Genomic DNA, 12,749 nt, shown 5'->3' on the forward strand with positions numbered 1-12,749 from the left:
GTTATTTTTATTCTAAGAAACTGCATACATATTACATTTTCTTGCACATCTTTTGGCAAGCTCATAATGAATCAATGAATTTAAACACTGCAATATTCTCTGAATGGTGCATAAAATACAGCAGGCTCCTCAGCAATATAGTTGTGCATTTTATGATTTTTTAAAATGTCATTTTGTCAAAGCATTTCTGTGGAGAATATTCATTTGGGTGGATGATTGTGTATGCTTTTGTATGTTTTCTCTGGAAGGTGTATGAGGCAGTACCATGCTACAGTGAATGCAGCCAGTATTCCTGGAGAGTAGAACCGTGGTCTCCCTGTGCAATCAACAGTGAGCAAAACGCTCTCCATTGTGGAGAAGGAACACGAGCTAGGAAAATCAGGTGAGTAGAAATGAAAGCAAATGCCTTTCAAATAGGAATATTAAGGGAGTGGGACAGCTATCCAGGAAAGGAAGGAACTCCATTGTCCCACATCCATCTTTATATTGTTAGAAGTAGGACATCTGGGCATTGCACTCTTCCTACAAACATCTCTAGATACCTCACAGTTCCTCATGCGATCTAAATCTGGGCTGAAGAGAAAAGTGCAGTAGCCTCACTGCATTCTCCTGTTGGCCAACTTTCTGAAGAGTGTCTGTGCCTATGGAAAATCTCCATACAATCAGGCATGTAGGAAAATCAATGTTCAACAGTGTGTGGGAAGCTTCCATGAAGACAGGAGACTTTTGGAATCAGAAAGTCTGCCTCCATGGATAGTGAATGTGACTTCAGAATGGGGCAGAGTTTATTGACTTCCTTTCGTCACCTATTTTTTAGTCCCCAATGTAAAATGTGTGGACAGGGCTATAGATAAGCATGCAAAGAGCCACACGTTATCTGGAAATAGCCTTTCTAAGCCACACTTAGTGAGACATTTGTAGGGTAAGCATTCTGTCTCAGTGGGTGTAAAACCATCTCTCTCTTCACTAATCTAGTTTTAATGCTTTTTATTAATTTATTTCTAAAATTGATGAATTGCCATATAACTAATAGCTCTCAGGGTGACTTACAATAAGAACAGAAATAAAATCCATATAAGTAATCAAAACAACATAATAAAATAATCAATTTAGAACAGTTGATTAAAACAGCAATTAAAGCAGCCGAGGCTAAAGCAAGTACTGCAAGGAAATCTAAAAATGCCACAGAAGTAAAACTACTTCAAATGCAAATTAGCCACAAAAATGCAAGAGAATTAAAGGGTCTTTGATGGGAAGAAGTTCAAAAATAGGTGTCCGCTCCCAATGATCCACAGAGTGGTGCACTCACAGCAAGGCCTTCAGGGACAATCTCAGAATGTGAGTGGGGACACATAAGAAGAGAGAGTCCTTCAAATACAGTGGTCCAAGACACAACGCCCATCATAGGCTAACACCAGCACTTTGAATTTGGCCAAGAAGCAGAATTGCTGACAGTAAAAATGATATAGTATTGGCATAATAGTGTAACACCCAATTTCAGTCAGTACCACAGCTGTCATATTTCATACAAACTGAAGTTTCTAGACTCTTTCCAAGGACTCACTCTCTCATTCCAGTTATACAAAAATGTATAATATTTTGTAATAATCTGAACAAGAGTTTACCAATTCACAAATCACTGAAGGCAGGTTGTCTCCGTCCAAGTATGGTCATAGCTGGTGTACAAATCCAAGTTGGAAAAAGATATGCCACTTGGCCTTTTAATTCTTAAAGGGGATTTAGAAACATGTTGAGCTATTAATTTGATCCTTTGGGGAGAGTGCAGCCACTTCTAGGACAGTTTAAGCACCATCATCCAGATGGATAAGCCACCCACTAATAATACACCCACCCTGTCTGGATTGAGCTTCAATTTACTGCTCCTCATTTGATTTATAACCATAGCCAGACATTCAGTCCTTCCACTGCCTCATAAGATGCAATCCTGTGAGATCTAAAGCATGAATGCCAGGAGGTTGAACTGATAGTCCTCAGAACCACATTCTGAAATAGCTGCCCAGGTGTGAATGCAACCACTGCAGGGCTATATGCCAACAACATACCCAACTAAGGCAGCCTGTCTAGAAGAATGCCTTGGGTTGCTGGTAGCAGAAGTCACTGAAAAGTCCAAGAGAATCAGTAGATTCACCCTTTCCCTTCTCTCCCATAATGAAGGTCACCCCAAGACACTTTCAGCACCCGAACCAAACACAGTTGAGGTGGATAGAGAAAACCATTTCATCCAAGAATATCTGCATTTGATCATCCACTGTCTGGTCAAGTGTCTTGCCCAAGAAAAGAATATTAGCTAGCAGTTATAATTATTCAAACTTTCCAATTATTTTTTTCTGAAATTGTTTCAGTGACACTTTTTTTAAAGAGAATCCTGCCCCACAGGAGGCAAGGATCCCCTCTCATAAACAGGAATGTATAACTTTCTGGATGTAATAAGCCACAAAGAGTCAAGGAAAGAGGTACTGATCAAACTGAATAAATATATGTACCAGGCACCTTCTATATATTCTTGGACATGCTGTCACATTTATTGTCTTTTACTTTTTCTGGATCAATAGAAGTGGCACATTATGTAAAACAAATATTCAGCGATCTTCAAATGGCAAGGTAGTAATCAAAAATTCAGTCTAAGCAAGGAATGCTTAAAATGGCATATATCCCAGTGAAAAATTACTATTAAAAGTACTTGCAGTAACAAAATGGCCATATGCAGACAGTGGCAAGCCACACAATATTTGTTTTGATGTAAACTATTCTGAGAGCTTTGATAGCTGTGAACGGTATACAAAAGCAGTAAATAACTGCATACATACATAAATATATTGGTTTATTGGAACCTGATCCTTGGCATTATGATCACCATGGAATGCTCAACTAATTCCATACTTTCCTCCTCCAGATGTGTCAACATCACAGGAGATGTTGATGGTGAGACCGTAGCCAACATCCTGTGTAATCAGTCTGAGACCCCTCTTGAAACACAAAAATGTGTCCTGTACTGTCCCAGTGAGTGTGTGGTGTCTGAGTGGGGCCACTGGAGTCGATGCCCACAGGTAAATCAGTTCTCTAACATTTCAGATCCTTGCTGTTTTTAAAAAATGAAATCAAATTATGTGTGTGAAGCTCAGAAATACACAATATTCAGGTGATATGGCTAAGAAATGTCATTTCCTATTCCAAAGGGAAACCTGCTATAGGATTGTTCTGTGCTTGAAGACAAGAAGATACGGAGGAGAATATCTGTTACTTCTGTTATCTCATAATTTCTTTATTTGATCTTTTAATGTGCTTAAAGCAGACTTTCCTGCAGATCTCAGGAGGTGGTGCTCCATTCATATGCCAAGAGAATGTATGTGCTGTGCTTACTGACTCCAGTTTTAATACAGGTGGCAAGATGGTGGAAGACCTATGAGATATGCTAGATTGGCACAAAATAATAGAATCATGTGATCAAAGAAAATAGAGACGAAAGGGGTCAGAAGGTCATCAGGTTCAATCCCCTGCTCTGTGCAAGACACCAAGTAAAACCATCCTTCTCGGATGGCTGTCCGGGTGCATTTTGATTGCCCCTGCTGTGGGAGATCCCACAACCTCCCTAGATAATTGGTTCCATTGTCATTCTGCTCTAACAGTCAGAAACTTTTTCCTGATATCTAGCCAGAACCTGGCTTCCTGTAACTTGAGCCCATTGTTCCATCTCATACACTCTGGGATGTTCAAGAAGAGATCCTGGCCTTTCACCTTGTGACAACCTTTCAAGTACTTTTAGAGTGCTATCATATCTCCCCTTGGTCTTCTCTTCTCAAGGCTAAACATGGCCAGTTCTTTCAATCTCTCCTCACAGGGCTCTGTTTCCAAACCCTGGGTCATCCTTGTTGCCTTCCTCTGGACTCTTTCCAGCTTGTATGCAGCTTTCTTAAACTGTGGTGCCCAGATCTGGATGCAGTGCTCCAGATGAAGCCTAACCAGGATTGAGTAAAGGGAAACTTGTACTTCATGAGATTTGGAAGTGATACTTCTATTAATGCAGCATAAAATAGCATTTTACCTTTTTGTAGCCTCATTACATGGTTGGCCCATATTCAGCTTGTGATATAACAATTCCAAGATCCTTCTCACTTGCAGTATTATTGAGCCAAGTGTTCCCCATCTTTTAATGATGCATGTGGTTTCTTTTTCCTAGGTGCAGAACTTGGCATTTGTGCCTGCTGAATTTCATTCTGTTGTTTTCAGCCTAGCATGCCTACCTGTCCAGACTAGCTTGAATCTTCTTTCTGTCTTCCAGGGAATTAGCTATCCCACTGAGTTTAGTGTCGTCTGCAAATATGATAATTTCCCGCACTTCCTTATCCAAGTCATTAATGAAAATGTAGAAGAGCACCGGACCCAGCACTAAAGCCTGCAGTACCCCATTTGTTACCTCTCTCCATTCTGAGAAAGTGCCATTGATGAGCACTCTTTGAGCCTGATTCTGTAGCCAACTGTGAACTCACCTGCTCACTGTACCATCAAGCTCACTTCTAGCTAGTTTGCTAATCAGGATAACATGAAGCACTTCATCGAAGCTTTACTGAATTCAAGATAGATTATGTCCACAGCATTTCCACAGTCCATCAGGGAGGTTACCCAATCAAAAACTGAAATCAAATCAGTGTGGCAGTATTTCTTCTTGAGAAACCCATGTTGCTTTCTAGAAATCACTGCATTGTTTTTAAGAAGTTTGCAGACTGACTGCTTTATAATCTGCTCCAGAATTTTCCAAGGGATTGATGTCAGACTGACTGTTCTGTAGTTCCCAGGTTTCTTCTTCTTCTTTTTTCTTTCTTGAAGATAGGGACAACATTTGCTCTTCCTTAGCCATCTGGCACTTCCACTGCCCTCCATGATGTCTCAAAAATAATAGACAATGCTTCTGAGAGTTCTTCTTGCAGCTCCTTTACGATTCTCGTATGGAGTTCATCGGACCCTGGAGATTTGAATTAATTCAACCCAATTAGATGATCCCTGACCATTTGTCTATCAAGCTTGAACTGCCATCCTGCTCCATCAGCTTGTACTTCCCCTTTTTCAGGAAGGTCATAGATCTTTTGGGAGTTGACTAAGCCAAAGAAAGAATCGAGCACTTTTGCCATTTCTTTGTCATCTGTTAATGTTTGCTGTCCACATTGAGTAGTTTTACTGCTTTTCTTTCCTCCGTCTTTTACTTTGGACATATGTGCGGAAGGCTTTTTTGTTGCTTTTAACATTCCCTGCTACCCCAAGTTCATTCCTATCTTGAACCTTCCTGATGCCTTCCCTGCAATTCCATGCTACCAGCTTGCATTCTTCCTTTGTAGCCTGGCCTTCTTTCCACTTTCAGCACAGACCCTTTTTTGTCTTCAGATCATCTCTAAGCTTTTTGTGAAGCCACATGGGCTTCATCTGTTGTCTTCTATCCTTTTTCCTTGTTTAATTGTTTGTAATTTTGCCTTAATAATTTGCTTTTTAAAAAATTCCCACCCATCTTGGACTCCTTTTTTCATTAGAGCCATGGGCCTATACTTATCATTGTTCTGAGTTTATTAAAATTGGTTTTCTTGAAATCCAGGGTACATCTTGGCTACATTTGTCTCTTGCTTCCTTTAGAATCAAGATTTCAAGTATGGCATGGTCACTGTTCCCATAGCTGTTGCTTTGTCCACTAGGTCTTCCCTGTTGGTTGGTATCAAGTCAAGGATTGCCATTCCGCTTGTTCATTCTTCCACTTTCAGTTGGAGAACGTTATCAGCAACAAATGTCAGGAATCTCTTGGAGGGGTCAGGTTTGGCAGATTTGTCTTCCAACAGATATTGGAGAAATCAAAGTCTCCCATAATGATGATATCATACCTCTTTGAAACACTGGCAATTTCCTTTTCACAAATTTTCAGAATGTCTTTTCTTTTGCCCTCACCTTCTTTTTGACCAGATGGCCGGTAATAGACTCCAACCACTGTGTTCCTTTTTTCCTTGCTCCATTTATATTAATCCAGATGCTCTCAATGGGGCTGCTAAGTGCATCTGTGCACCAGCATTTCTTTAACATATAGTGCAACTCTGCCTCCCTTTCTGTTCCTTCTGTTCTACTTGACCAGGTTACATCCTTTAATTTTTGAATCTAGTTATGGAAGTCATCCAACCAAGTTTTGAGTTGTATGTATCATGTTGTAATCACCCTCCTGTGTTAAGAGTTCAAGTTCAGGCTGTACTCCCATTCCCATACTCCAGACATTAGTACACAGACATCAAAGACCACATGCTTTATACACAAGTCTTCCTCCTGTATTTTTTGGAAGACCACTGGACACTGTTAAAGCTGCTCCCTCTGTTGTGGTGCATAAGCCTTTGCCTGTTGTAATGCCCAAGAGTACTTCTCCTTCCCCTGCAGGATTCAGTTTAAAGCCCTCCTAATAGACTTATTCATGCTGTGGCCAAATACCTTCTTTTCAGTCCTGCTCTGGTGCAACCCACCCCTTGCCAGCAGTCCACCTTCCGGGAAATGTAGCCTATGGTCCCCGAACCCACATCTCTCATGTCAGCACCACCTTCCTAGCCAGGCATTCACTTGCAGTATTTTTCTTTCCCTGCCCATACCTCTTTTTCAAACTGGAAGGCTTGAAGAGAAAACTACCTGGGCTGCAAAGATCTTGACTTTCTTCCCTAAAGCTTCGAAGTTTTGATGTGATTTCTTCAAAGCTCCACTTGGCAGTGTCACTTGTTCCCACATGTATAAGAATCCAGTTGCAGATGATACTGTAGCAATAGATGTTGGAAGTTAAACAAATCAATACAAGCTCTTAACTTGAAAATCAACATGCAAACATACATAGAGAGTGGTTGGATAGTCACAGGCAAACCTAATATGCATGATGCTATTGCCATTGGGGTTGACTCAGTGAAATAGCTTGAAAGAATATGGCCAGAAGGGTTTTATGTGCACTTGATAAAGATGTAATGCAATGCAGCTAGAAAACATGAAGGTAAAGCAGGCTAATAACTACAACGCTGAAGTGTTTGCACATGGCTATAACAACTTATGGGAAATAATAATGATCAGTGCATCCTTGCAGGTAAGGCTGTGTAGGAGTGCCTTGCTTTATTTATTCGGTGATCCTATTTTCTGCACAGTGCAGGCTAAAGGAATGAACTGAGAATTAAGGTATCTCTAATCAAGAGAAGGACTCATTACTGATGCAGTTTCTGTCTTGTGGCACATCCTCTGACCAAAGAATTCAACTGCGCAGCCGCAGCTGAAATGGCTTCTCATGAAGAAAATCCCATGAGGGAGCAAGCATTTGATATGTGGCACGATTTCAGCAAGGCGCACACTACGCCAGGGTTGTGGGAGAGGCCCTGCATTGGAGGGGCCAGGTGCTTTCTTTCCTAAGAGCTCAGCCTTCCTGAATTCCCTTGTCCTGATGTAGTTCCAGGCACCGTGTGTTATTTAGTTATTCCGTTTATAGCCCATCTTCCCCCTTCTTGTATGGAACACAAAGAGGCTCACATGGCTCTCCTAATCACCACTAAATCCTAGCAGCAATCCTGTGAGGAAAGTTGGCGGAATATCAGTGGGTGTCCCCGGCTTGCCCCAGGAGGTCCATGGCTGGATGGAGGCCTGAGCCCAGGTCTTCTGAGCCCCAGCCCCACACTCTGGCCAGCAGCCCACATTGTACATGCATTAGAAATCAACAGCAGAATAAAAAGAGCATTGATTCACTGCCTGCAAGTTTAAAGGCTAGCCAGCTTCATCCTCTACACATATATACATGAATATAATGAGACCTTGATTAAACAGCTTCATCATAGACCCCAGATTGTCCTATGATGAGCGAACTTGTCCAGATTTGACAGCAAAGTCATCTATGCTCCCTGTCTGGCACTTGTACCATGATCCTGCATAACAACTGGAAATTTTGTTCTGGCCACCAAGTGCCAAGACTTCTCTAGACCAGAAGAGGCTGGTTATATCTGGATCTGGATCTAACTATCTGAAACATCATGATATGCAAAGTTACCTTCTCTAGAGCAATCTTCTCTCTAGGCTATATCAAGATTATGATGTTGACAATGTCATACTGTCATTGTCATTATGTTGCCATTGTCACACTGAATGCTTTTCAGACTAATCCCTTTAATATCCATTTTGCTTCCATTCTAAAGCAGTGAACCACAGCACGTGTGTCTCCAGTCTACACATCCATCAAGCTTAATAGCCTGCTTTTAAGCATTTTTAATGTTGGTGGCAGGCACAAATTGCTTCTCATGCTGGTTGTCTATAGAGCAGTCCCCTTGTTAGCTCTTAGGACAACTAAGTATATATAAAGGCAGTTCCAGTGATATTCTGGGTCACCACACATGTCTGTACAAAGGGAAACATCTAAATGAAGGTGATCCACTCATGCTTTGCTGCTTTCATCAGAGCTTTGGTCCAAGTGACTCTTTGGGTGGTAAATGCTCAATGAAATAGCCAGCATGTTGTATGATTTGATTGTGTTTTATTAATTATACCCTGCTTTGGGATTATTGTAGAGTGAGTACAAGTATTACACCTCATAAATAGTTTTAAATAATACCATATAAGAAAGGTGGGAAGATATCAGATGAATAAAAGTAGGATCTGGTAGTGTGTCCAAAGTGCATTTGTCTCTATGAAGATCATAAATTTGCAAGGCATTTTATTAATCTTCAAGAGCAATGGACCTTTTCTACTTTAGCTCTCTAAATATGAATGTGGCTGATAAGCTCCTTTTTCCTCATAGGATACAGTGGTTTTTGACCAATTTTCTCTAGAAAGATCTTTCTCTACCTTAAGGAGGTTTTTTTCAGGGGAGGGTGAGCTCAGTGAGATAAAGATTACCTTCATGATCCTCTTTTACAGAAATGTATCTTTCTGCACAGTATCAATTTGAAGATTGCTTCCTTTCTCATGTGTATCTTGCAAGCCAAATACAGAAAACCTTGTTGATATAAACATATTTTAGTAACAGCAAAAATAGCCAAATGTAGGCCTGGAAAAGATCTGTTAGAGATGGAAATATTTCATCTCTGTCACCAATTAAACAGTAGAGCTTGTTAAGGCCAACAGCCTTTCAGAGTTGCCAAGAGATGATGCATGTACAATCTGCTAATCAGACTGCAGCTTTTGTTTCTTTCTTATTACTAGGAAATAAAATAAATATGATTTTAATATATAAAAAGGCCTGGGACTAGACCAGACTAGAAACTATTAGTGAAATATCACTACTGCCAAATATGCCTTCCAATAGAGGTTTTATCTCAGTTGTATTCTTGTCGCATTGATCTGTTTTGCTTTAATGTTTGTGTTTTGTGTTTTGAACGTGAGTAACAGTGCAGGGAAGCTTGAGAGAAAAGCTCTAGGCTACATTCTGAGGGTAAAACAGGTGTGGAGACTCTGCGGAGGGGGCCGGACTGGCTGTCCAATGCTCCCAGCCTGGCCTCAGGGGTTCCCCAGGAAGCCACCTCTCTGCTCTTGGCCCACCACTTTTCATCACACCACCAACCATTTCATAGAATCATGGAATAAGAGTTGGAAGGGGCCCTGAAGGCCATCAAGTCCAACCCCTTTCTGTAGCAGGACACCATATTACACCATCCCACGGTCCCCAGCTTTGACACTCCCCGCTCCCCATTCTGACAGGCTGAATTGTCTCCCCTAAAGTTTAGCTACTGGCACTAAGAGCCTTAAGCTACAACATACTGTTGTTTGTTTGTTTTTGTGTTTGCGTTTTTGGTCCAGTTCCTTGTGCCGTCAGCACAAACCTACCGCTGGGAAGCAACCCCAAGAACATCCTGTCACTGAGTTTGGCCTTTGGACAGAGAGTGCTCAGTCCTGGGAAACTATTGCTTTGGAAGGGTGATATTTAACCCACCTAAAAGCTAAGAATTGAGATGGAGAAAATCTAAATGAATGTTGATGAGGTTTCTGTAAAATACCCTCTCACGCTCAGAAACTGCAGTCAGTTTATACAAATACCTATTAGTTATCAATGAATGCCAGAAAGGGTTATGACTTGCATAGGCCGTCAAGGATGGCAGAGTTTTCCTATTGTCTGAAACAACACTTTTCAGTTGATGTAGTTCACAAGTTCAGCGGTAATGTGCAGGAGTTAATCAGTAGTGGCATATTCAAATGATGCATGTGTCAGTGAGTTTCCTAATATTCAGAGACTTTTTGAAGGTTGGTTTTTCCCCTGAACTTGCACATTTTTGCAGCTAACAAAGATCAACATGAGTATACTACAAATAATATGGCACATGAACTATCCAAAGAAGAACCATAGGTTTCAGTGGGAGAGAAGAGCACACATTTAAATCCCTTCTATTTAAATTAAGCACATTCAAGGGTTTAATTTTGGCTGTTTTTATTTATTTTTCTGAATTTAGTATGCCATGAAATTGTTTAAAAGTCCCTAAGCAGTTACATGTGAATATTGAAATCCTATTTGAAATCACATTTAAAATAGGATGTTTAAAACAATACAATCACTATCGCAAATCATAAAGTGTAATAATAATGATGCAAAACAATGCAGGAGCCGTAAAATAAAACAGCATGGCTTAATTATGAACTCGGGAAAGTCAGAGTAAATAGGTGAATTTTCAGAAGGTGTTTGAAAGGTAACAAATTGTCTGCCTCTTGAATGGCATGAGGTGGTTTCTTCAACAGGGTGGGAATGAGTATTGAGAACATCTGCCGTGGAGGCATCGCATGGCAACACTCCAGTCATCTTGGAATGGCTAATAAGGGCACTCAGTGAAGGACGTGTCAAAGCATTTGAAAAGGTATCTCCAGGTCACAACTTTCAGAGGAGAGGCAGGGTTATACTTTGCGCAATGGTATCAAAAGCTGCTGGGAGATCCCATATCAATAATAGGGTTGTCCTCCTCCTGTTCCTTCCTTGAAGAAGGTCATTAACCAGGGTGCCCAAGGCCCATTACGTCCCAAAACCGGGCCTGAATCCAGACTGGAATTGATCCGGACATTCAGAGTGCCTACCACTGAGATGCCACCATTCTTACAAGTACCTTACTCAGGAGTGGGGTATTGGTGACACAGTTGCCATAGATCTGTGGAGCCAGGGAGCGTTTCTTTCAGGAGTGGTCAGACCAGTCCCTCAAGGCAATCGGGGCCACACCATCATGCAGTGATGCAGTCACCGCTCCCCTGATGCATCCAGTCAGTCCCCCATGGCTAGCTCAAATAAGCCATGAAGAGCAAGACGCAAGAGAGCATATGGTGGATCATACAGCATCTTTCCCACATCTTCAAGCTTCAGAAACTGAAACTGATCTCACAAACAGAATACGATTCAGGTGTACATGTGCCACAACATAACTCCATGGATTGGCGTTCCTGGGAAGTAACTTTAATACCTGGGAATATAACTGCAAGTTGTTACTGCACCTTTTGCAGCAAGGACCATTCCAATTCAAGGGCCAGACTAGGCAATGTGTTAATTGTGTGTCTGCTTTCTTTTATTTAACTAACGGACAAGCAGACTGATAGTGATTGAGACCATGCTGCATGGCGTGTGTGTGTGTGTGGGGAGGGGATTAACCCTCCTTCTGCACTCTACAGCCCAGTAAGCTCATTATATCAAAACTTCTGCTAGCCCCAATGGAAACTTCAATTCCAATACTACTAGAAGCTTCAGGGTTGTCACTCTGACAAGAGGGAACAGCAGGAGAAGTGGTTCATTCCCGTGATCTGGGTGCCTCTCACCCCATTGCCATTTAAATAACAAAAATCTGTTGTACACACATTTGTATACTTCAGTTTGTCCTGACTGTTCCCCATTGCTATCATTATTATTTTAAAGATCTCTAATCCAGTCAAAGATTCAGTTTTCTTCTTTCTGTCTCAGGATCAATTTGGGAATACTTGCATCAAGACTGAATAGATGTCTTGTCTGTTTCAATAAATATTTAGCAAATTAAACTGAAGCGCCTTTTTCTTCAGAGATTTCCTATTAATTCCAGCTACAGCAGCATGTTCGCACAGCATCATTTGCTTTGCTTCTCCTGCACAGGCAACTGAAAGTCTATCATCTCCAGTGGAATATTCCGTGTTCAGGCAACATGGCAATACCTGTAGTGTCTTGACTGTATTTATCTGACTTGGAAATGTAATTAATTGACTTCAGTCGAATTCATCAAAGCATTCTTAAATTGAGTTAATATGCAAGTTGTACTACAAGTCCCTGAAATAATTATCTCAGATTTATTGTATCAGCTGTCAGCTTTCTTGCTTACAACAATTGATAACCCCCAAAACTACATCTGAGTGGCCTCCTTGTTTGCATCAACCATTAACATTTACAGCAGCTAATTCAGGAGGGTTTGAAAACAGTTCATTTAATTATGTAAATGTGTAGGATGGGAAACAGATGAAAGAAAAAATGCTACTGCTCCTTGTGGATCAGCAATAACTTCATAGACCTGAATATCAAGTAAGTTTGTATTCTCATAAATTTGATGTGTATTACTGAAATAGTAGGTGGATGATTTTGAAAATGGAATAAGGCACAGGGTTCCATGTAAGAATTTTTGAACTACGGCATCTGGAAATTTTAGACCATCTTTTTGAATTTGCACAAATCAAGACCCAGCATAATTTTCTGGCAGTGGGATATAAGTCACTCTCGTTCATTTTCTTGTGCACAATTTTTTAGTACAGTTTGTGTGGCAATGGCATTG

The 12,749-nt window shown here is 40.9% G+C and overlaps 1 protein-coding gene across 1 annotated transcript in view; it reads left to right on the plus strand.

Annotated features, from left to right (window-relative positions):
- THSD7B (thrombospondin type 1 domain containing 7B) overlaps nucleotides 1–12,749 on the plus strand; it is a 393,302-nt gene that overhangs the window by 340,139 nt on the left and 40,414 nt on the right. Inside the window, exons 15-16 of the mRNA XM_044438217.1 lie at nucleotides 249–382; nucleotides 2,915–3,068. Coding sequence (XP_044294152.1) covers nucleotides 249–382; nucleotides 2,915–3,068 — 288 coding nt within the window. The remainder of the gene's footprint in view (nucleotides 1–248; nucleotides 383–2,914; nucleotides 3,069–12,749) is intronic.

This window comes from Varanus komodoensis, unplaced genomic scaffold (assembly GCF_004798865.1).
Source record: "Varanus komodoensis strain SLA01 unplaced genomic scaffold, ASM479886v1 scaffold32, whole genome shotgun sequence".
Lineage (NCBI taxonomy): Eukaryota > Metazoa > Chordata > Lepidosauria > Squamata > Varanidae > Varanus > Varanus komodoensis.